Raw genomic sequence first — 25,660 nt, 5'->3', positions numbered from 1 at the left:
AGTCTCTTTTCTCACACTGGACTAATTCTCTAAGCTCAGATGCCATAACATTCATTCCCAGAGGAACAGGAACCTTCAGAGTCTAGCAGGTCTCCCTGCTGGGCACAAGGCATTCCAGAGGTAGCCATGGCACAGCCCTTTTACAGAACACTGTACAGCACAAATAGCATTAATAAACATTAAAGCTAATTGTGAAATACATTTTGTCTTTGCCTATGAGATATTAACCACACATGCAGTCACACAACTTGGGCTTTGGTACTCCTTGAGTTTTTTCTATTTGTGTGGGAGGGAAGTTGGTAAAGAGAAAAATTATTTCTCTGGAAACAGAGATACCTGATGAGAGAACACACAAAACCAGACCCAGTGCATGTTTCAAACTGGTTTTCAAGCCTATGAACTACTGACAAACAAGCTCCAAGGGCACAAATACCACTGAAATGTAATCCTAGACATTTCATATAAGCAGCAGACCATGGGGAGATGTTCAGACTTCTTACCCATACAGTAATAACAACACTACGAGGCAGGGAATCACAGACACTTATTTGACATAGGAATGTAAATACATTTTTCAAGTACTGACACTGCAGTCATTCATGGTAATAAAAACCAGAAATCATTGCTTATTTGCTGGCAGAGAAGTTGTCAACTTGTTTATTTGCTGGCAAATGAGTAGCAACTTGTTTCTCATTTTAGAAGACCTTGTTGCTCTCTTTCCACTTTGTGTGCATGAGCAAAACTTGAGATTAGGAGCAAGAGGTCCAGAGGAATAATTATTTCACAGCTGTTAAGACTGATAGACCATCTATTTAGCCCCAGAAATATCGCTAGGCTTCCTTAAATTTCACTATAATATGATTAGCTACGCAGATTTTTTTTTTCACCTTCATAAAACATTAATGCTGTTAGTATCTCATTTATTATTTTTTTTTTTTTACTTTATTTTTCCAATTATTTCGATTTCTACTTTATGCAAATCTGCTGGTATTTGCACTGCTTGAAAAGATTGCTTCAAATAGAAGGTGGCAGCTTTTGAAACATTAAACAACAATTAGACAGGCACTGGGCCAAAGGAGCATGTCAGTGAGGAGCAAAAGAACAATGCAGCAGCTGACACCGAGTTATCTGGAGAGGGCTGAAAGCACTTAGCAATTCCATCAAGGTTTTCCCTGCTGCCAAACCAAAACAACAATGATCCATGCTGCCATATTATTCAGCATTCATCATGATTCTGAATTACTCAGTGGAAAGTTCACACTGCAGTGCAGACAAACTCCTTTACATTTAATGAAAGGTGAACTGTCCTTTGAGTTGGTACCAAAAAGCATCTACCATTGCTAACAGATTATGTTTGAAAGGAAACTAATAATGAAAAATAAAAATAAAAATAATAAAAATAAAAATAATAAAAATAAAAATAAAAAAAATAAAAATAAAATAATCAGTTTATTCACAACCTCCACTGCAAAAGGCCATAGGGATGTAGCAGGAGAACTGAGCTCCACAAAGGTCCACAAAGTCAGAAGCTGTCACCTGCCAGACTGCCAGGAGAGCAAGATCTGCCCAGTCGTGTAGGAAACTGGCTGCAGAACTTACCCAAAACCTAACAGCCTCCTAGACACTTGTGAAAATCAAAACTAACATGAATGGTATTTATATTTTCAGCATATAACCTGTGTCTCCATCCACATGGACTCATGTACCCCTAGACTCTCACAGCAGAGTTCCACTAAGTGGTGTTAACAACAACTCTGGCCATGGAAGCCCAATGAAAATAAAACTTTGCTTCCAAATAGACCAGGTGAGGAAAAACAAGCAGGAATTCTCACTCTCTCACAGCCTAACCCCTAAGTCCTCATTTTCCCCTTGTTAATTGCATCATCATAAATGAAAATTTTAGGTTTTATTCACCTTCATCACATTTTCCATGTTTTAAACTGAGTTTCCCCAAAGTTTTCCCAGGCTGCTAGCTGAAGCACACCACTTTAATTAGGTTGCTTTCCAGGGGAAAAGGAAGGAACACAATTTTAGCAACGTCCCCAGAAATCACTAGCAGTAAGCAAGTGAAGTTGAGTACTTTAAAATTTGGCAATCAAAGATACTTTGAGAACACCTTCAAAAGACTCAATGCCAAGCATATCTACAGAAAAGCAGGCCAAAAGAAAAGCCAACATGAACTGATTCAGTTTTTTTTAGAATTCACATATCCTTGGTTAAAATGTTGTCTGCTTGGATTTTAGACTTACAGTAGGTTCCACAATGCCTTTAAAATACCTAGCAATGCCTATAAATGTGCCTTTGTGTGGTGACCAAAGATTAACCTGTAATTTGTTCATATATTTTGCTAGCTGATTGTTACAATTTAGTGATATGTTTGAACACTCCCAAATGCTTCCTTAGGCAAATCTCTTATCATGTCTTGGACGCTCCAGCACATTAAGAATTTTGAGGTTCTATCACAAAGAAATGGAAGTGTTTGAAATTATCAGCTCTGGCAGGAAGCTTTACTACTACTTAAAGGTAACAGCTCAGCATTGATTTTATGAAAGTTATCTTTTTATTCATTTTTCTTTTTAAGAAAAGTACGCTTGGGTTGAGAAGAAAAGGTAAATTTTAATGAATTTCATTTAAAAGGCAATTTTCATTTCTTAACTTTATGTAGGATAAAATCCTTTAACTCCTTTGACAGTACTGAGTATTTCCCACACCCTGTCAAACTCCTTCAATTATAAGTGCCATTCTTTTGATAAGGAAAGAGGAAGAAATCCTTTAAGAAGTCATTCAGGCTCATAAGAGCTTATACATTACTGGAATATTTCAAATACATTTTTTAACAAAGCCTTTATGAGAAAAGATGTCAAAAGGAAATAATCTGATTAAAGTATAGTATCTTACTGATATCAACAGATATTGGCACTTTTTTCATGAGCTCTACATGAATGTTTGTCCCTGCACCAATTCTATACCTGCGGCTGCTGCTTGAATTTAGTGACACGTGCTTGAGAACATTATCAAGAGAAAACATTCATTTTGAAGGCAAAGTAATCTGAAAAATGTGAGAGGGGGAAAATGGGGAAAGAAAAAGGTTTTTCAATCAAGCAATTTCTCAGAGCTCTCTAGAGATTAACATTAAGGCTAAAATCACAGTGATGGCACTGAAAGTGAACCAAGGCAGTGTTTATGTGCTGGCATCCTCAGAGTCAGGGGGCCAGCAGCCCAGAGCACCTCCAAAGCACACTGGGTGAATTCCCCATTAGTACCAAAAGAGCTTAAACCAACCCTGTTCTCAGTGAGTATGACTGCAGCCTCTAAGTGTGGTCACATTTGGCTTCTGAATCACACCTCACACAGGTGATGCTATTTCCTATAGCTTTCAAATCATTCTTCCAGAATACCCCAAAGTGCCAGTGTGCAGTCCTTTATCACCACCTAGAAACTGGAACTGTAATTTGATCATCTATTTCAGGCTTTGCTCTGCCCAGGAACATGAGGGTACTGTGAATGTACTCACCCCGAGGGCTGTGTCATGATGGGGTGGCAGGACAGGTCAAGGGATGAAGGATGGGAACACCCTGACTGTGTATTGCTCACTTGGCATTCAGGGCACACAGCAGATGTGGAACAGAAGTGCAGTGTGAGCTGCACACTGGGAATCAGGGTAAAACAGAGCCACTACCAAACAAGGCCAGTCCTCTTAGATTTGGTGTGCTGAATCTGACCCAGGAAAAGATATTTATCAAACTGCAACACTGCAAGTGGATCAGGACTGAATGAGCTAAATGACCTCACAGATGGAATAACAGGTAAAATGACCATACATTAACTTTTGGCCTCTGCTGGTTAGGGAAGATTTGATTAAAAGTATTATCTGAATGTCTGAGTCATAAAGTCTGACATCAGGAGACTGCAATAAAAGCTCTGCCCTGCACAGCTGCCTCCTGATGTGGACAGAGGTTCTGCTATCATCTGGCACACACATTCAAATGCTGCATTTCCAGCCATACCAACAGACTGAACTGTGCTCTATTGCTGATGATTAAAATAACTGTTCTGCTGAAAGGCCACTTTGTCACTGCCAACACCTCTAGAGCACAAAGAGCTTCCAGAGAGGCAATAGTCCCACAGTTCTGGAACTCTCCTCACTGCCCAGAAAAGGAAGGCTAAGGACTTTCCACTGGAGCTATAAAGAAAGGAGACTCTGATGGTTCCCAGTAAAGAACTCCATGCTGGTTATCAAAGGAGCTTTCACATAACTAGAGTGATGAGGCCAAAAAACCAGAGCCTTGCCTCCAGCAAGGGATGCTGTCCCTGCCCCCATGTGTGATGGACTGTGGAATTCAGGCATGGGGGAGATAGGAAAGCTGAATGATAAGTATATTACAGAATTATCCTCAAACAAAAGCAAAAGAGAATGCAAAAATATGTACAAAAAGGAGGCAACGGAGAGAGAAAGGAAGAAAGCGGGAAATGATAAAAATATGCAAAAAAAAAAAAAGGAAGGAACAGACTATTACTGGGGGTGGAGGAAGGCAGGGAGGGATGATTCAGGCAGGAGTTGAATTACTGCAGCTAAAAGCAAGGGAAAGCTGAATGGTGAGATGTAGGAACACAGTTAGTGAGAAAGCGCAGCAAGTACTGGGATGGAGGAGATGGTAAGAGGCACAGGTACCCTGGAATTTGAGAACATGCAAAATGGAGACCCCAGCTGAAGGACACAAGCTCACAAAGAAGGATGAGTTGTAAAAACAAATAAAGAAGCAAAAAAACTGCCACCACACAAGGGGAAGAATAACTGGCACAAGTGGCCTTATCCATCAGCAGTGTACTTCTCTGTTTCCCACTTCATTTTGATATCCTAGTTCACAACCTCTCCCCTTTAAAACAGGAATCAAATTCATTGTCACAAGGATGGACAAGAGGAGGCAACAGTCTACAGCCACTCCAGGACATTACCTTCAGGACTCAGTGTCCTCACAAAAATCTCACAGACTCTTTACATTAGTGGTTCATATTCTGTTTCACCCGAGCTCTGAGCTGCATGGCCAGGACAGTCTCTCACACCCCTGAATAAAAAGTACATTATGCTTTAACTTCTGGTGGTGGCTGGAACAGATGGCCAGAGGACAAGGGTTTGCCTCCAGTTATTTCCTTTTTCCTTCTTTTCAGATGCATCCACAGTAGCTGGCACACTGCACTGCAGTCCCAGCAGTGGAACACAACATGTAGCACAGACATATGCTCCAAGAATTGCCTTCATTAATTCAAGTTGCAGCGCTCAATGTTACCAAAGTAAAATGCAGAGTCTGTAACAATAGCCAACATTTTTCTCAAACCCACAATGGGACAGATTTCCTGCTCTATACATAAATATATGCTTTTTAGCATCTGATTCTTAACCAGCACTGCACAGCCCTCTTTTCATGTCAATCCCTGTCAACCCTTCTGAGAGCCTGCTTGTGTAAAGACTGTGCAATAATGATTTCAGCACCAAGACCTTTAACCAATGCAGAGAATCAATCCACGCAGATAAAGTAAAGCCTTCCCAATGCATAAACCATAGCCCAAAAATGAATGCAGGTTTGGATAAACTCAGCCTATTTCCTTGCTTTCAGATGTTTCTGTTTGTCTTGGAACTTTCCTGACATTCAGGTAAGGGAAGAACAAGAATCCAAAGAGGAAAAAAAGCAAGAGCAAAGGTTTTCCCCAGGAGATTGCTATCAATAGGTTTTTCATGGTTGTATGATCTACAGGTAAGCCATCTTCAAATGATGCTGTGCTATGAAATCTAGCATGTATTTGAACAGTAGTCTTGAGATTTATTCATCACTGCTTTTGTGAAGAAAAATAAAATCAGACAATCTTCTATTCCCAAGTATCTCCTACGAATCACCAAAGAAATACAGCTTTTTAATGAAAAGCTCTGGATGCTTTTTGAGAAGTTTCTTTTCAGTCACTGTTTTGAGGACAGCCTCTCACAGGTGATACAGTTGCACCTGACCCACTTTTTACCAGTTTGTGCTCTCACACTGCAAGATGTAAAATTCATGCCCTGTGATACCCAGCATTATTACTGCAGTTCAGTAGCTGTGTTTATGGAAATCTCAGGACAAAATGAGAATCATTGAACTGAACAAGTAGGAATATTTCATTCATAAGTAATGCTTCAAGAAAAAGGAAGAAACCTTGTAAAATCCAAGCCTCTACTGCAATATTATTAACTGTAAAGTGAAATAAAAATGCCCTGGAGCATGATAATTACTGCTGTAGTATTCAACTGTGCAATGCATATTCTGGACACATGAATGCCCACTGCTTCCCCATGAAGATGGACTCATCATGGCTCACAATGAGCTGTTTTAGAGATTTCAAACCATCTGAAAATACCTTTAGGAGGTACTTTGTAACGCAGTGATGCTCAATGCCAGCAAAAAGACTCAAAAGCCAAGCCAGGGCTCCAGCAGCACAGAAAGTCACCACCCTGTCCCCAAAGGGCAGGATGCCACAAACCAGGGGCAAATAAATCACAATTCCATTAGTCTCCAGCTCAGGCAATGCTTCTAAATATCTAATTAACCAGCAGCAGCCATGGGTGTGGTCACTTAATTTTTTTTAAAGCCTCTTCTTGAAAATAAATTTCTGCTGCTCTTGAATGAAAAAATAAATAATTATATTGCCAAATTGTAAATTTATATATACATTATTTCTGCAAAGGAAACAGCACTACTGAGGAGAATGGGAAAGACTCAGTTCTGACACTTAAAAATACAGTAAAACATCTGAAATCTGTGCAGTTGCTTAGTCACCAACATGACTAAAACCTAAATGAGACACAAATAAACAACACTGATACTTGGCTTGTTTTAATAAAACTTTTGTTCTCATTATACAGTACACAGGTGGTCACTGAAATGTTCCTTTTGTTATTCTTCAATTGAATTAAATTCTACTGCTAATGTACCTATCAGCATGTACACAAAAAATTCCATCAGAAAAGATGATATGGCAAAATACACACATTAGGTCATGCAATCGGCTTTACTAAACAAAGGATCAAAATTTTAGGACCTGAAAAAATCTATTTTCTGCTTTTAAATGGCACACACTGGCATTTTCACAGTTTTCTAACTCCAAACATTTATTTTAAAAAAGTGAAACTTCACAATGAGATTAATTGAGGTCTCCCGAAACGTAATTGGGAACTTGAGAAACTGCACTGAGGTTTAGGGAAAGCCACAGATAATTTGCTTGACACACCTTGAAGTACATGAAATAAAACATTGCAGCACATACTGTTCAAGACCTATGTACAGACTTTGCCCCATACTTGAATAAATGGTTTCTGAAATCAGCCTTCTGAAACTTTAGAAAAACCACCTAGTTCTTGCACTGCTCTTTTCCAAAATACAGGCCTACAGAAATTTGGGATTAGTGAAAAGGTGTCCATTTGGATTCTGCCAGATCTTTGGTCTTACTTTTTCTTTCCAGTCACTTTCCTCAGTGTGATATTTCCTGTCTCTGAAGCCCATGGCTGTAACACCACAGAAAGAAATCTTCTGTCAAGTTAGAGAAGCTGCCATCCCTGGCAAACACCAGAGAGTGAAAATACCACTTATAATCAGGATTCTGACAGATCCCTGTGAGAAGCAGAGCTGGAGCCCACTCCAAGCACAAATCAAGTGTTTGCCCCCTCAGGTAACATCCCAGGGAAACCCACTTATCTTACAAGCAGCAACACTTGCAAGCTAAAGAGCTACTAACAAAAACCCAGAATGACTCTAAATATAAAGGATTCATCTCAGCAATGCTAGAAGGGAGAAAAAATGGAAAACAGAAAATTGTAAAAGGAAAAGTAAGCATTAAAATAGATATTTCAAGATTTAAACTAATAGTAGGAAAGCCCATAAATCATCTTTACAATTGCTCCCATTCCAAACATCCATCTGCTCCAAATATATGCCTATTACCATGTCTTCAGTATACTTTATGGGATAAAGAGGACTGTAGAAATCTGATTTACTACTGCAGGGAAGAGATGCCAGAGAAGTGGTTAGAGGAGCAGCATAAAATCCTGTAGAGGGTTGAATTTTTCTGTGAGACTAACTACAGCTCTGCACAGTGTGATTTTGTATAATATGACATGTAACACCAAGCCAAGGGAGCCAAACCAAAGGTTACCTTCCTTTCAATTTCTGTCTCCCTGCCTGGGGCCAGGAACCCAAGGATTTAAGGCACTGGAAGGTAAGAAAGGCAAGCCTGAATAAAAGGCACAGCAAATCATTAAAATATTAGACAGTACAGTGCTGATACTGGTATTAAGAAAAAATATGGCTGGACAGGTTTTCCTGAAAGATAAAGCAGTTCCTGTGATTTCTGATCTATTTCAGGTATGAAATAACAAAAAAGAATAATTTTGACAAGCGTGTAGGGCACAGTGCAGAGAGTGTTAGCAAGCTCATCCCAGTGATGACAGGCTCTCAGAAATTGGTATTTCTGACACTGCTCTGCAATGTGCCCACTGCACTAACAACCTATCAACTCTACAATATCAGACCCACAATCTAGGAGCCACTTTTTTTCCCACCAGACTATTTCTCTCCTTTTCTGTCTGCTCTGTGGCCAGTTGATCAACGCCCAGAGACCTCAGGCTCTGCAGCACCAGCAGCTACTCAGATTCTTTGAGTTCCCATTTGAAAGGTGCAGGAGTGCATCCACACAGAGACAGCCAAGTGCACCAGTTAAAGCTGTATTTCCATGTTGTGTTCTTTCCTATCAAATTGCCAGGTGTTGCATAAGGCAGAGGACAAAACTTAAGGCAGAGGCCTGCACCAAGTTGTTGAGTTTTGTGTGTACTTCAAAGAATCAGGATTGCAGTTTTGCTTTCATTCCTAGTCAGCACAAGAGGATATGATGACGTGCATATCCTGGGGTGGGGAACTTACTTGCCTCCAAATAAGTTTCTTCTCTGTACAAATCTGAGACACATTTGTGATCAGCAGCAAGTCACAGGATTTAGCTACAGGGATATAACCAGATAGCAGCAGCAGTGATTGCAAGGATAAGAGAAATCCTCTGTTCAGCTTTTCCCTTCAACAGCATAAATTCAGATTATCCTTGTATTTTAGCAACTCAAAATTAAACCCCCCAGCACAGCAGAATTTTTCTTTACATTCAGCATTCTGTGCTTACTAAAATTTCATCACTAAAGTTGCTAGACAATAAGACTTGTAAATAGTGCCCAGCATGGACCCACTGAAAAACACCTGGGCAAGCACTGAACCATCAGAGACGGGCAGTGCAATCCTTCAGATTATGGAAAGCAACATCTGACCACAGACAGCAGATAAGCAGCAAGGTGGGCTGATAACGAGGAGAGGAGAGCTGGAAATCTGAAGTGTGAGAAACTCAGAAAGACATTTGAAACAAACAGAAAGTACACATGTGGAATCATACAGTGGAAGCAGGAGAAGGGCAGAAACCATATTAGCTTGGAAACACTCTGAAGAAGCACTAAGACAGAAACTTGCTAGGTCTAATCTACACTTGAAATTCTGCCTACCAGACACCTCAAACATTCAGACTTTTGTACACACTTTTAATCGTGCCCCACTTGTTCAGAATGCCCCACAGAGTTCAAGACAGCCCAGCAAGAGTGTAGGATGAAGAAGGGAGAAAACCCATGACAACATCTGAAAGGCCAAGAGGACGAGCAGGAGGCAAGATTCAAGGTTTCTCCTGGACAATCCAGCCTCAGGGCAGGGAGAGGGAAGAAGCAGAATCTCTTACCGTTGTTACTGTTATCATCCACCAGGATGATCTCCTTGAGCAGGTGAGCAGGAGTGCGGTCGATGGCTGAGCGGATGGAGCGCAGGATCACCGAGAGCGCCTCGTTGACAAATATGAACACAATGCTGACCTCGGGAAGGCTCTCGGGAAACGTCAGGTTTCTGCACCTGAAGGCAAAGGTTGAGAAAAAGAAGAGATGTAAAATTGCTGGCACTCACAATGCAAACAAAAAAAAAAGCCCTTCCAGAGAAATCTAGCCCCAGTTGTAAGACTGTATTAAAAGATGCAGCTCCGAAGAACAGCCTGCTACTAAAGCTAAGACAGATGGTGCAGCCAGAAAAAACACATACAGCAGTGGAAAACCCACCTGTAAGCACAGTCAAGGGGTTTAATCAGAAAGAGGAATACTCTCATAACCTGGTGTATTTTTCTTTCCCTTTTCAAAAACAGATATTTCAGCCACATTCCAACTTGCTTATGGAAGCAACAGTATGGAAGTGCTACCCACAACTTTAAAGCTCCTTAGTGTTTTACTGGGGCTTTTTTCACCTTCTTCTTTCCAAAAAGGATTCAAATCTTTCAATTATATGAGTAGAAAGATCTTTTACCAATTTACCTTTTCAAACTGTCAGCAAAATACTTTTTTAATAAAGCCACAACTTAACTGGGTAAAAGGAATTAACTATTTTTCTGTGAAACTCTGAGTATTTAAATACAATGTTTCTGAATAATGATTAATTCTACCTTTTTCTCAGATTCGAAAACTATTTACTAGGATGAAATTAGGCTCAGACTGACTTAGGCAGCATTTTTAGATAGACTTTGTAGATGGAAATGACTGATGTTAATGCTTTTCTGTGCCTCCTGAGTGGCTATCCTCTCCAGATGCCAGGGTTCACTACATGCAGGAATCCCTGGAAACTGTGCAGAGCATAAGTAACAGCCAACATTTTGCATACTTAAAGCATGGATGGATTCAGTATTTTTACATCATACTTGAATCTGACTCCTAAACTAAATCTGTTCGTCAGTTCAAAGAGAAAAAAATCTTTTGGAATTTTGCATTTTAATTTGTGTAGCAAATAAATACAGAGAACTATCACAAAAGCATTCCTCTTCATGTGCTGGATTTTGTACAAAAATTAAGTTCAATCAAGGTGATTAACTTACTTCTGTGCTTTTACAGATTCTGAAAAAAAGTCAGTGCACAGGACATATGACTCCCAAACTGACTGAGATAGCATAATATTCAAAATTCAGCTGGTCAACCAATTTTCCAAACTCAGCCATTAGTTTGAAATTGAAACAGATTATGAACTAGTTAACAGGTTTAAACCTATTAAAACAATCTTCAGTATTACCCTTTAAAGAACCTACAATGCTTATTATTTTAGTGATGTGCTCACAGCCAAATTGAACAGATACAAAATGGTCCAGCAAACAAATCTACAGCCAATCCATCTTTTAGCTGTCTAATCTGGCACAGTAATATCTGTTATCTTCAGCCATAACAATGTACAAAGAAGATAAAATGAAACTCTAGAAAAAAATTAAACTATCTGGTAAGATATGGTACCTATTAAAGAATTAAGAAAAACTGAGGGATTTTTGGAAAAAAGTTGAATTTAATATACTGAAATTAGTTCAAACAGTTGCTTCCTTAAATACTGGTGATTTTTTCTCTTCTGTCAATTAAGCTAGCCATGCAATAAATGTAAAATATACTACTGCAAAAAACTAGTGAAAAATTATATTCCAAAAAGGTTGCAGACGACAAAACAGCCCCCAATATACTGCTGCCCTGCCATTAATCCATGAACAAACTGAAATGCTCAAACAAACTGTCTGCTTCTGGTGAGTCTTCCATCCATTTAAAATAAACTATTTGCATTGGTTTTCCTACCTGCATTCATTTACATCTTACATATTTTCAATTTTTATCACTCTGGACAAAACTTTTCATTGCTGGCAACTTATACAGACAAGAGCAAAGCTTTTAATCCTGTGACGTAATTTGGTTCCCAATGTGCACCACTATGCCTTAAAAGATAACCACAGAAGACATGAGAGAATAGAATTAGACTCCTGTTTTATCTAATTTCTTTAGTCTTTTCAAGTAGGGTACATTCCTGAACTGAGTTCATGTTTTCTTCTTTTTTTTTCCCATTCAGACTCATTCATTATCTTTACTTCCAGCTCAGATTAACTTATTTTTCAGTGTGCATGTAGGTTTTAAAAATCACTTTTTCCTCTCTATGTTGTTTTTCATATCAGCTGATGACAATAAAAAAAAATATCCTTTTTTTTTAGTTTTAACAAGTAAGAATTAACCCAGCCCCAGATCCTGCATAGAATGCAGAGCATTTGTTCATTTTCACAAGTATGTCTGTTATCATCTGTATGCCAAGTTTTATGAGGAATAAAATTCCTCAGTGATAGGGATAAACAAGAAACAGCTCTAGAGAGAGGGGCTGTGTGTGTAAGTGCCTAAGGCATGGAGGAGAGGAGAGGAGAGGAGAGGAGAGGAGAGGAGAGGAGAGGAGAGGAGAGGAGAGGAGAGGAGAGGAGAGGAGAGGAGAGGAGAGGAGAGGAGAGGAGAGGAGAGGAGAGGAGAGGAGAGGAGAGGAGAGGAGAGGAGAGGAGAGGAGAGGAGAGGAGAGGAGAGGAGAGGAGAGGAGAGGAGAGGAGAGGAGAGGAGAGGAGAGGAGAGGAGAGGAGAGGAGAGGAGAGGAGAGGAGAGGAGAGGAGAGGAGAGGAGAGGAGAGGAGAGGAGAGGAGAGGAGAGGAGAGGGCTGTAGGGATGGAGATGTCAGCCCCATGAAGCTGGAGAAGGGAGTAGCTGCATGGCAGCCACAAGGTGAAGGTACAAGCCCATCTCACAGGAGACTCCCCCCAAACAAACACTCCACGAGGCACACACTGGGACACTGAATTCAGTGGGACACTGAATTTCAGGTACAGACTACAAACGGCATTCAGAGCTGCAGGAGTGAGCATCACTTCAACAAAGCTAAAAATTACCACGAGCAACCCACCCCACTCAATTACACCAGGCTAATGGCACCAAAGCAGCAGTTGTCATGGTTACCAGAAATTTAGAGAAACTCCTGCAGCTCTATTTCAGGAACAGCTCTGCTAAATGGAGGACAGCATATATTATGAGGCTTCTTTCAAATATTTGTGCAGAAAACAACTCTATTCCTCTATGCATTGTGATAATTCAATTTAGCCAGTCATTAGCCATTAAAATTAGTTTAGCACAAACAATGCATTAAAGCAGCAAACCAAAAATGATTTCCTGTATTAATAACTTATCTCTGAGACCTTCTACAAATATGTACATTAATTATGAACACAAATTATTCTCTGCAAACTTTAAAAACCTTCACCAACAGTATCACATGAAGCAATAGCAAAACCCTTACTTTTGTTTAGAAAAAAATATAGCATGTATTCCACTTTTTTCTTTTGTCTAACACTGGATGCAATAATGATGCTACTAGAAATGTTTGGGGTTCAAATATTGTTTTAGGAAGATACATGGGAGCAAGTTTTAGTCCCAACAGGGTAAGAATTTCTCAGAAGCACAAGCAGAAATAGAATTGTACCTTCCTCAAGAACTGGTAACATTTTGTCCACAGCCAAAATGGCAAACAGAAGTTCGAAATATATGGGAGTGAAAAAAAAACCAAAAAAACCAAATATTCTGGCATAAATGAAATAAATAGCATTAACACTGGCAAAAGAACTGCAGGAGTATTATAATAACCCCTGCACAACTATTTATGTATTTATGTTTATAATTTCATTATGTGATCATACTTCATTTTTCCTTTAGCTATTACCAGCATTTTAAGTGCTGAGCTATGCTAACCTGGTTGGCATTGAAGAGCATATAAAAAGGCCTTTTTTCCCTGTACAAGGGTACATCATAGTTAGTGTGGGTTGTTAGAGCAGCCTGAAGACTGGAGCAGATTTGGTATCAGTGTCAGTGATGTGGAACACTTCTAGAGCTGCCATTTGAGGAGGTGCATCCAACAGGAAAAGCACAGCTCAGCTCAGGATCCTAGCAGGTGGCTGCTCAGGCAGTACACAATGCTCCGGGAACAATTCTGAAGGCAAAGGTGAGGTAAGAAGAAGAATCAGAGGTAGAGAGGTAAATAAAAGAGAACATGAAATATGACAGAAATAAATGTTAGGTGTTTAACAAGAATGCTGAAAACTGTGGTAATTTTTGGACTTCTGTCCAAAACAATATATTACAGGCTTTTGTGCTTTTTTTAAAGGACTCCTCTGAAACACCAAAAGCAACAAGCAATGTTCTCTTTTACCAGTAGCAACAAAAGAACTTGGTCAGGAATCAACAAGGAGCCACAGCCATCACTAACAAACCCAGCAGAACAGAACTGTTTCACAGGGACATGTGGGACAAAGGTTTATGTAATGCAAGTCTGGAGGAGCTGGCTTTTGATGTACAAATGCCCGGCTTGAACCTCACTATTTAAAATCACGTGCTTTTATTATATCTCTTTTAATAAAGGGAAAAAAAATATAGAAGTCTGATGCATGCTACATCCAGGATTGTGCTTACCACCATAAGAGTGATGGACAGCTGGACAGGTGTACACACACAAACAACTTTTGTACCAAACCACATAGCTCTCCTCAACCAGCCAACACTTCATTTTCTTCCTTGTAGTCCCATCTGCATTCAGGGGACCTCTTGCCTGCTCTGTTTGTGCCCATTTTATCACAAACCTAATTTTGCTGTCTTCAAGGCTCCTACCATTGTCCCTTGCCAAACTGAGCCTCTAAGTAATCAGTTTGGGAGGAGTGAATTGTTTGAAAGGAGAAGTGCTTACAAAACAGCCAAAGCCCTTCTCTGCACAAGAAACAGGACTTCTCCTCTGCACTTTTCTAGATGCCAGGAAAAGGGCAAACCTGCTGCAAGCCACTTGCTATACCATGCTATTTAACAATCACAAAAAAATTAAAACATCTGATCTTTAAATGTTTCATTTGCCTTCCACCCTTCCTGCGTCTGCTTCTTTCTTTTGCTCCTTTACTTTCTTCCAGTCAGTTACACTGACTGAAAAGGTTGGTTTGCATTGACCGGCCAGGGTCCTTCATACCAGCCAGTCTGTGCAGGAGCCAAACTCTTTGAAACAGCTCCTCTGCTGGGATCCTGCTGCAAACTTTCTTTCCTGCTACACCTCCCTCGCTCATCACATATTCAAAGAACACTACCTCCCTGTCCCATGTATGCTTCAGCACAATGGATCAAGCAACAAAGATTTACGAGCCAACAAAGTAGAATTTTCAGTGCTCGAAAGGAGTCTGGGAAACAGGTTCAGGACCCCTAAACAACATAACTTCTTATAATGAATTTCTGCATGAGCTTCTTTCATTCACATTTCACTCATCAGAAGCTTTGTGGGTACTGCTCGCCCTACTAAAAGTAATGAGCACAACAGAACTGTAACCAAATCAGAACTATTATCCTCTGTTCCTGCACCCAGCAAGGGCAACACTGCCTTCCTCAGTTCTTCCACGCTCATTAGGGCCAGAAGCTATTTGTCATGTGATGTAGATAGGTTATAGGCTAACAGATGCACCGAAGGGTGGGGAACAGCATACCACCCAAGTTCAGCAGCACAAAACCACAAAATCGGGTCCTGGCACAGACAGTATTCCACAATAAACCCTGCACTGTCTACTAAGTATTGCAAAAACCAAGCCCACTTCAGGGTGTGAGGATTACTTCAGGAGGCTGAAGTATCCAGGGCAGTTAATTTCTTAGTTACTTGTAAGAGATTATTTTGGACTGTGCTGGAGACACCCTGTTCTAGCATAAATACCCACAGTGAAAAGGGAGCAAATTCAGAACGGGACAGGAGGCTCATGGTTGTAGAGAGGATCAGGAAACACCCTGCTATACCTAAAGCATGAGCAGCTCCTTCTGAAAGGTGTGACAACTACCACAGCTTGACCAAGCTGTGCTCTGCTGTATGTTTCCAACCAATGTGTTGATCTTTTTCTAGAGAGGCCAGAGTTCAGTGCCCTAACTGCTCAGTGTCTTCTGCTGCCTCCTCATGCCACCCATGCTGAAGGAATGGGCAAGGCTGGATTTCTGCCCTCTCCTCCATCTGTGTTGTGGCTCAGCAATCTCTAATTGTCCTCTGCTTCTGTTATGGCATTACAGCTGACAATCTCAACCATAGAAAATGCTGCATGTTGCAATTTGGTGTTATTACACACCAATGTGTGGCCCTTATCTCTGCAGAACCTTGTAAAAACATGCTGAACTCCCTCACTAAGATATGTTGATGTGTAAGTCTCAGAGCATTGTAGTCAGAAAGGTCAAAGCTGAGTCATACCAGTGTGATATAAAAGGGGTAATACCACAATTTTAGCATGTCACTTAATTCTCCTGCTCCCAGCCAGCTAACAGTGCATGAATTTCCCTGGGTTTCACTTGCAAATACTGTTGCCTTCCCAAATTCCTGTACTTCATAGGACAGGTTCTGAATACAGATGACAGACCACCACTGAGCCCAGACAGAACTGTGTGAGCTCTACTCCTTTACCACAAGCCTTTGTCATGCTGACTCTTGCAGAATCACTGCTAAAACCAGGCTAATGAGCTTGGTCAGACCTTGGCTAAGTCTGTCCAGAGCTACTGTGGTACCTCACACCTGTGCTCTCATGCATTTGTGGTCAGAACAGAAATACCACAACCAACTGAGGTCCAGCAAAGTTGGCTAACTTGGTCTCCATGGCATTTACTGCACACTCTATCCTCACCACACTGTCCTTGGCTTCCATGTGTGCTGCTTGAACCCAGTACCTGCCCAAGAATAATTTAAATACAGACTTGGGAAATGATTTCTTCATTTGGCTTAAAGGCCAGCTGCTAGAAATCCCAAAAATATATTGCTACACTGGAAACATACCCTCATAGGATAGACTTGTTTTTCCTCACAACGTTCATGCATGTTCTCTCACACAAATGAGAATTTGCCTATCAGGAAAAGGAATTCTTTTTTCAACAACAGGACTTCCAGAACACCTGTGGCTCTGCACTCCACAGGGTGCTGTAGAAACAGAAAACAGTTTGATACTGCCTGAAAACACAATTCATTTCCCTCAGGGTCAGTCCCTGCCTGCCATACAGCCCAAGGGATGTGGGGAATCTGCCACAGCTATCGTTACCAAGCCATTATTTTCTGTGCCTGAGTCCCGAAACATACTGAGATGTCTGTCACGTTTCTGGCAGACAGTCAGCAAAGGATCAAAACTTTCACAGGAATTAGGATTATGATTCATTTCTGACTAGAGTTTCTTTTAAAACCCTAACCTTAATTTATTTTCAGCTACAGTAACATTAATGTCCTCCATATTTTTAATTTTTAAAACATAGTTATAAAAAAATTATATTTAAATCATTCAGAAGAGTAATTTCAAAAGACCTATAAGAACAGAAACATTTGTATCATTGATGTCTAGATAAAAAGATTTCTTTATCCTCTGGATTAGTTTACAATTAAAAAACAAAGGACTGTCTCTACAAGCACTGCTAAACTGATTTAATCAGAATACAAATACAATAGCACAGACTTTGATTTCCTTGAAGTCAGTATTTCAGCAAATCGGCAACAAAAAAATATTTCTATAATACAATATATAATAATATATAGTATAGAAACTGCTCAAGTGCTGCCTGGGATGGTGTTCGTATATTTTTGCTATCATCAGCTTAATGCGTAGCATCAACTTAATGTGCAGAAAAATGCACTACTGCTTTAGTTATTAAAATATTTGGTTAGAATAAGTAAGATCACGTTTGAGTCACTAAGTACCCAGCATATTTGTTTTAATCATCTCTCTTTTTAACAAGCTGCATAAAAAGCAGTTTTCCCTCTACCCATTTCTCCATCTCCAGAGCTGCTGATTGTTCAAAGCATCAGATGTATCAGCAAGGCTTCAAAAACAGTTGACTGTGTGAAGAGTCCCGCCCAAATGAGCCCCAGATGAACCTAAAGGAAGGAAGGCTGTTCCCTCCCTTGGTCCCATGCACTTCCCAAGCAATTGTGGAATAACCCTGGATGCAAACACCCTGTCTGGCACACGTGATTGCGAGCAGAGAGTTGCCCAAGGAAGGAGCCCCAGGCTTCCAGGGCTTGGCTCAAAGATGTATTTCACCCCTAAAACTCACGAGCTTCACCTGCCCACTGACCTTGATCAGGCAGTTTGGGGCTTTCAAAGAAAGAAGTTCTTATTTAGCCAAATTACCTGATAACACTGAAAATTACAATTAAAAGGTTCTTCTTTTAGCAGACAAAACACAGCTGCTATCTAATGTAAATTGTAGCTGAGATGAAGCTTCCAATGGATCCTGAAGAAATGTTAATGAATACTTAGTAGGACCCTAACAGGACTGGCCTAGAGCACAGCAGTGCTTCAGAAGACAACTGAAATGTACAGCCTCCACCTGTTTGATAGAATTGATTCATTCTGGCTATTATCTGTACCTGAGCTATGTGTGTAAGACCTGCAGATGGAACAGGGCTGGCAGGACACACAGTGTGGGTCCTGCAGGTAGAAAGGAGCTGGCAGGGAACACAGTCTGGCCCCATAGGTAGAACATGGCCAGCAGGCTGCCCAGCACTGCCCCACAGGTGGAACGGGCTGGCGGGCCCGGCACGGCCCCACAGGTGGAACGGGCTGGCGGGCCCGGCACGGCCCCACAGGTGGAACGGGCTGGCGGGCCCGGCACGGCCCCACAGGTGGAACGGGCTGGCGGGCCCGGCACTGCCCCACAGGTGGAACGGGCTGGCGGGCCCGGCACGGCCCCACAGGTGGAACGGGCTGGCGGGCCCGGCACGGCCCCACAGGTGGAACGGGCTGGCGGGCCCGGCACGGCCCTACAGGTGGAACGGGCTGGCGGGCCCGGCACGGCCCCACAGGTGGAACGGGCTGGCGGGCCCAGCACGGCCCCTCAGGGAAGGAGGGTGGTGCCGCACTCACGCGCTGGGCCGCAGGTCGGGCAGGGCCCGGTCCAGGGGCAGGCGGTCGCTCAGGTAGGCATTGTAGCCGTAGTACTGGAACTGCTTCAGGGCCAGCCGCCGGTGCTCAGGGCTCAGCTCCTGCCCCCAGTGCGCAAACAGAGACGAGTCCGTGAACGCTTCCGCGGGGTTCTCCTCCAGCTTTGGTGGAGCTTCTACGAGAGACAAACACAAAAGGAAACCATAAGGATCTGCTGTTTTAAAAAACATAACTCTAGCTCCGCTTGCTGCATCTAAGTCTTCCCATGACATGCCTTCACATACCCTCCTGTCGGTGTAACAATCAGTATGTAAGGCTCAAAATCTAATAGTCAAATCAAGTCAGGTAGAAGCAATTCCTTTCTATCACAATCTGACTAAAGGCCGGTACATTTGGATAAATCTAAATGAATTACAGTTCTGAAGGAGTCCTATTCAGAAAACAATGTTAATTTGCTTTTATATAATGAGATGAAATACTGAATTTCAGCCTGGATTATCTTGTGAGGAAAAGACTGAAGTTTTAGAGGGGATAAACTAAGCATCTGTACATAATGCACAAAATGGCTGCCAAAGTCTGCATAAAATAAGGTCCTTTAAAACTACATATTCAACACAGAGAAAATTCACTGTGCTAGGCACCTATGTTTAAGTAGCAAACCAATTTCAGTTATGCGATAACTTCATGCTACAGTTTACCAACCCAGCCTACTTGAAATTTTAGTCCATATTTAGGTGCATGTGATGCTGCTGCTGAGATCATCACTTTGTAGTATTTGTGTGATTAGAAAACATTTTCATTTCACAAGGCCATATCTCTGGCTGCTATGCCAAACAGACAGGAGGGGGAAAGATGTACCCAGAACTCCATTTAAGAAGGGCTCCAGTGCAAGGAAATCACAGTGTTCATTCTCAGTGTTTAGTTGCTCAGAAAGTCTGTTCAAGGTGACTTGTGTGCTCTCTGTGACAGACACATCACAGTTGACCACATAATGTAACCAAGAGAACCCCTTGTTTCTGTGAACACTTTACAATCCACAGCACACCACTAAAGCAAGACCAAATGCCTTACCTGACTCCAATCTGTCAACATAAACTAGAGCCACACAAAGAAAAGATATCTTCTTTTCCTGGAAGTTCTTATTCTTTATCAACAGTCACATTAACAGTGACCCAACCAAATGAAGAACTCTTCTTTCTAAAGGGTTGTACTTAGAAACACAGAGACTTATAAAAATTAAGGTGAATATTTTGAAAATATGTCCACTGTCCCCAAAGTCCTCCTCAGCACCCAGAATCACCTACAGGCCTGAGAGCTGGCTTAACCTTCATGGAAACACCTAAAGACAACAGTTTATGTGCTAGCTGAATATGCGACTCCCAAAGAATGCCAGGAAGCATCCTTTGATCTCCTACTAAAAGGAACCCAAAATGCAAAAACATAAATTGAGAAGACTAGGTATTAGATTTGTTCAAGATGTTCTCCCTTTTTTTCCCCTGACAATGCTGACAGGAAATGAATGGTGCTTGCTTCTTACACTATGTTCCAACCCTTGTAAATATGACATGTTTCTTTACTTGACAGATTACTGTCTTCCACCCTGAATTTGGGAATCAGCTCCAACTCTTCTAAGATGAAAGACAAACTAAACCCTTAGTCAAAGGAGGAAACTACTGTGACAGGCCTTGCTACCACACAGATGCATGTCTGAGACAAGAACTTGGTGACTGTGCAAATTGGACAAAATGAGATCATTTTAGAGGGTGTAAAATTGAAAAAGGCAGAATAGCACTGTAATACCAGTTCAAAACTCACTGCAGCATGGGAGGTCACAAATGTCTCTGTCTTTTCATGGATGAAGGGCCAACCCAGAAACAACTGCCTTCACAGACTCACACAGGCATATATTGAATTTTATCTCATGATTTTGTGGGTGAGAGTATTTCCTAAAGCAAGCTGTGAACCTCTCGTTGTATTCTGATTGAAAAAGTGCTCAGTGATCCAGGCTGTATCTCAGTTCAAGATTTTCCAGTAATGGGTATCTGTGAATTTAGTTTACAAGCACTACTAGACCACTTACCAAATGCAGTAATATATACATATGTACATAAATATATATATATATTTGTATGGTAAGCAAACATATTATTTCAATACACTGCTCTACAGGGAAAAAAAAAACACTTTAGCAGGAACTTTTGATTACAATTCCAATCAATGCAATTAAGCATGCATCTCTGATGACAAAGCCTTTCTTTCCTTCATTTGGCTGAAAGCTCTTGGGGAAAGCAACTTTCTTCAGCCAGTCTCTCACAAGAAATTAAAATAACAACTAAGGATGATCAGCTGCCTTTTGACTAGTCATCAAGTGCCTCTGATGCCTTGGCCTCCTTCCAGAAGACTGGCTGGTCATGGCATCAGCCTGGAGCTGGTCACACACAGCTTACCTGAGCCAAAAACTCCACAGCTTGTTTTCCAAAATCATCTCTCTTTAGCTCATATTCACACTTCCTAGTTATGTAATTAACATTTATATAAACCTATTGCTTCATCTGATCTCACTGACCAGCTGCCAAGAGAGAAATTCACTCTCCTCTTTCTACCACTCATTGTATAAAATAAGTCAGAGACAACAAAACAAAAGACATCACTGAGACAATAAGGGATAGACATTTTGTTGTTTAGTTTGAAAGACAGGTGTTTGCTAAGGAAAGCAGAAGCCTCCCTTTGAACTGAAAAATGTGATCCTTCCTTCCTACAGATTATGATGATTTTGAAATTAAGGGAGCTCTCAGGCAAAGATATGGGGGTAGGAATAACAGTTCTTTACTAGTATATCTAACAAGACAAACAAGAACAACAGCAGCTATGAAATTACCCACAAACAGAACAGTAACTCAGTCCCAGTGTTTTTTGGCTGCAGGCACCTTTTCCCTGAGCTGCAGTTCCCGGTGCTGGGGGCGGGCAGGTCCCGCAGAGCTGCAGGAGGGCTGGGGGTGATGGCAGAGCTGTCCCAGGGGGAGAGAGAGATGGAGAGAGAGCCCTCCGCTCACGGTGTGGGTCCCAGTGCTCAGCAGAGTGCTGGATGGTGGCAGGTTCCAGCGAGAAGGCAGCAGGGCAGGGTCCCACAGCAGTGAGGATGGCTCCCGACGCTGGGATGGCAGGGATGGGGCTGAGGCACCGATCGTCCTTCTCGTCCCAACTCCAAGGGGGAAATGGGGAGAGCCAGAGCCTTCCGCTTCCTCTTCTGGATGTTTGGATATCGAGGGGCTTCCCTCTTCCCTCCCCTCCCCTCCCCCTTGTCACCAGGGCCCACTCAACAGGTATCTTAGCATGACAATGGGGAAAATTCCACAGAGGGAAAAGGGAAAGAACCAACCCCCAAGAGCTGTCTAATTGATGTTTCATTCTATGACCTCTGAAGAAAGCAAAGAGTTTATTTATTACCAATTAACATAATAATTTAAATAATAATTTTGATTTAATCTCCATGAATGCCTCTGAAGCTCATTAAGAGGGACTCATTTTTTCAGCTCCATTTAGATTTCAGTATTTTTTCCAAAGAAAAGTTACCATGAACAGGTTCACAATTAAGAGACAGGATCAGATGAAGTCTGAAAAGGGTTGCAAAAACAGTTGCAGAGACCGATTCAGACATGCTGTTTGCTCTCACAAGTACCGAAGTTTTATTTTGGTTCTACCCCTTATGCGACTGGAGGTCTATTCACAGAAGGAGCAGTGTTCCACATCAAAGCTCTTCCATTGTGAAAATGCCTTCCATGGAAACAGAACTGCTTTACAAAGCCTGCAGTGTAACCTTATCTGCTGATTTCATTAAGTGCCAGTAACAAGAAGGTAGATACAGTAAGTCAGCAAAACCAGCCCCAGGTCAGCTGCAAACCTGCAGCAGGCATCAACGCCTGCAATGAATGATACATGCTCAGGTGGAACAGGCTGCTCACTAAAAGAAGAAAGTGTTGGAAATTATGCCAGAGAGTAGGTTGGAAATTATGCCAGAGAGTAGGAGGAAAGGCTTTGATCATGTGCTCCCCCAAGTTCTCCAGCGCCTGACCCTTTGATTTCCCAGCCCAGAGAGGAACAGGCCATGATGCCAGGGGTGATGATGCCACAACTGTGACTTGCCTCACCGTGCAAGGTGGACTCTTGACGTCCATCTAAGCAGACTAGCATTAAAGGCAAAACGAACCTCAGCTCTCTCATGAGGCCTAATGGCCTCGAACTCTGGCTCTGGCTCCCAGCACTCAAAAAAAATCTGTATTTCCCACAGGCAGTAGCCTTTCAGCTTTCTATGGAAGGAAGGATCTTTTCATCCTTTTCCTCTTCAGGTGCCCTTCATCTGTCAGGCAACCCACACCCTCACTACCCCTCTTGCCAGAGGCCATTTGGTGTGACAGGTAAAAATCCCAGACTGGCACTGGGTCACAGAGCCGTGATACAGTGTTCAGAAGTGTGAAAACTAGACTTTCACCTAAACTTTGTCACACAGAAAGATACACAGAGGAAAATCCCACTTTTAAAATTTTCTGTAGTTCATGAAAACACCTTATAAGCATTCTCAAAAATTGCAGTTTGACAATTCCTGTCTTGCAAGGCTGCTGCCATGCAGGACCCTGCTATAAATCCTGTATCAGATGAGTGCACCTCTAAATGAAAGCATCCTTGTTGGCATGGCATGTTGAAACACCGACAAGCAACAGCAGAAGCAGCTCACCAAGATGCACCACTGCATCAGCCATGGAGAAAAGTATGCTCAGAAGACAAAAACTGAAAGTTACAGCAACATCTTCCCTCAAGAAATGTTATTCTACTTATTCTCTTGCCTCTCCAAAAAAATCACAATACTGCTGGCAAGGTATCAACATTAACATAGCTTTGTGCTGAAAAGTGAACTTCAATGTTTTGAATATTCAAGTTAATTCCTCTTCAAGGAAGGCATTCTAGTCTCGTTCCCAAAGAAATTACTTTAGCAGTAGTGCTCCTAAGAAAAAAAAAATGCAGTATCTAAGTGGGTTAAATTCTGCTACTACTGCTTACAGCTTAGTAAGTCATACCGAAGTTGCCAGGGTTCCTCAGACAGACAGAGCCTGTCAGACTCTGCACAGATGACAGAGCAGCAGAGCCCTAATCTCAAGAAAAAATAAACCTCATCTGAGCTACTTACAGAACACACAAGGGGCCCTGAGAGGATTCAGCTCCATATCCAGTCCTTGCATAGCCCAGCATACTCTGCTGTTAGTGCAAACACTGGACAAATCAGACAGACAGGGAATGGGAAAAAACCCAAACAAGGGAAAGGTGATCCTCTCCTCAACAGCTGCCAAGAAGTCATGATAACACTATGAATAGTATACAGTCAGACAAAACTTTAAAGATTTAACTGCATATGACAGCACGTATAGAAGGAAATGCCAGAAACTCCCTCAATTTTAAATTTTTTTAGAACTTGAATCATAATTTATATGCTATTAATTTATATGCTACCTTTACTGCATTTAAAGCAGCCAGTACACATACATAATCGTATAAGCTATTAGCATGCTATTAACATATACTTTCATTTGTTTCTGTTTGGGGGTTTCTGTTTGGAGCTTTTTCTGATAAATAATCGCGTGCTTATTGTGCATATTAGGGTGGAAATTCAGTCTAGTTCTGGTGCTTAGCACCCATCAAGAACAGACACTCATGTAGAGAAGGTGGATGTTTCCTGCCCTGGCGGACTGATAACCCAACACCTCCTAAAATGTCATGGCACGAAAGTCACTTTACACCGAAGAGAGATGCCTGGAGATGACTCTCCAAACCTGCTCAGCGCTAGAGGGCAGCGTAAGAAACAGGAAAATTTGGGTCTCCAGAGAAATCGGAGGGTTTCCAGACTTCCTCAGTACTTGTTAAAGGGCTCTCAGAGCTATAAGTACCAAATCTGTAAACTGCTCATTAACCAGCAAAATCCAGGATAGTGGTTATTTCCTATGGGGAAGAAAATGCATGAGAGAAAAAGGAAATGTTTATTATGTTATCAAGTCAACTTTATGATTTATATCATAACATATATGATGTTGGTGCACACATTTTATAGGAACAAGGTCTTGGTAAGGGCTATGTATTTCTTCTGTATGCTCTCCATCTGGCCTATTCTGATCTGAAAACAGTATAAATCCTGGCCACTGTTGTTCCTACTACATATGTTCTCACTACCAGCCTATTAACTTCCCCTTTAGCCGTAACTGCGCCATGGATATGAATCAGGCCAGACAGGTCCATGCATCATTCTGGCAAAGTTAACACAACGTTACTACATGCCTGGACAACCTGAAAACAGGGTAAAAACTTGTAATGTACTGGAATGGGATTACCTAAGGAAATACAAATTTACAAGTACAATCCATTTCCCCTCAGATGAAGACAGAAAACTCTCTGACAAGTACCAATACTGCACTTTTAAGGCCTTCTGTATCCATTGATATCAATATTTTGTCAGGGACCAATTTTGTTTTCTCCAATGTGTAAAACACGTATTTTCAAAAAGCAGACTATGAGGATATTAAACACTAAGGAGTACCAAGTTCCAAGTCTTCAGACTTTCTAAAACACAATTTTCAGCTCGTCTTAAGCAATGCCTCTCTGCATTCCTTCCACTTGGATACCAGATTTTACAATAGCATCAATTCATTTAAAGCAACACATAATTTCTTATCTATAGACCTCCAGGATACAGGGTGGTCAGAATAATTATTTACTGACTATAACTTAAAGGATTACCAGTTTCATTAAAAGAAGTATGTTTTTAATGGCAAATTTATTTTTCTCA

The 25,660-nt window shown here is 41.4% G+C and overlaps 1 protein-coding gene across 2 annotated transcripts in view; it reads right to left on the bottom strand.

Annotated features, from left to right (window-relative positions):
• Positions 1-25,660, bottom strand: part of GALNT18 (polypeptide N-acetylgalactosaminyltransferase 18) — a 199,754-nt gene that overhangs the window by 94,507 nt on the left and 79,587 nt on the right. For both annotated transcript variants that reach the window (XM_062494436.1, XM_062494438.1), the window contains exons 2-3: positions 18,814-19,006; positions 9,787-9,953 (exon numbers count right to left, since the gene is read on the bottom strand). In XM_062494436.1, the coding sequence (XP_062350420.1) occupies positions 9,787-9,953; positions 18,814-19,006 (360 nt within the window). The remainder of the gene's footprint in view (positions 1-9,786; positions 9,954-18,813; positions 19,007-25,660) is intronic.

The sequence above is a fragment of the Cinclus cinclus genome, chromosome 6 (genome assembly GCF_963662255.1).
Source record: "Cinclus cinclus chromosome 6, bCinCin1.1, whole genome shotgun sequence".
Taxonomy (NCBI): Eukaryota; Metazoa; Chordata; class Aves; order Passeriformes; family Cinclidae; genus Cinclus; species Cinclus cinclus.
Note: the sequence above shows the minus strand (reverse complement) of the source record. Positions and strands in the feature narration are given on the sequence as shown.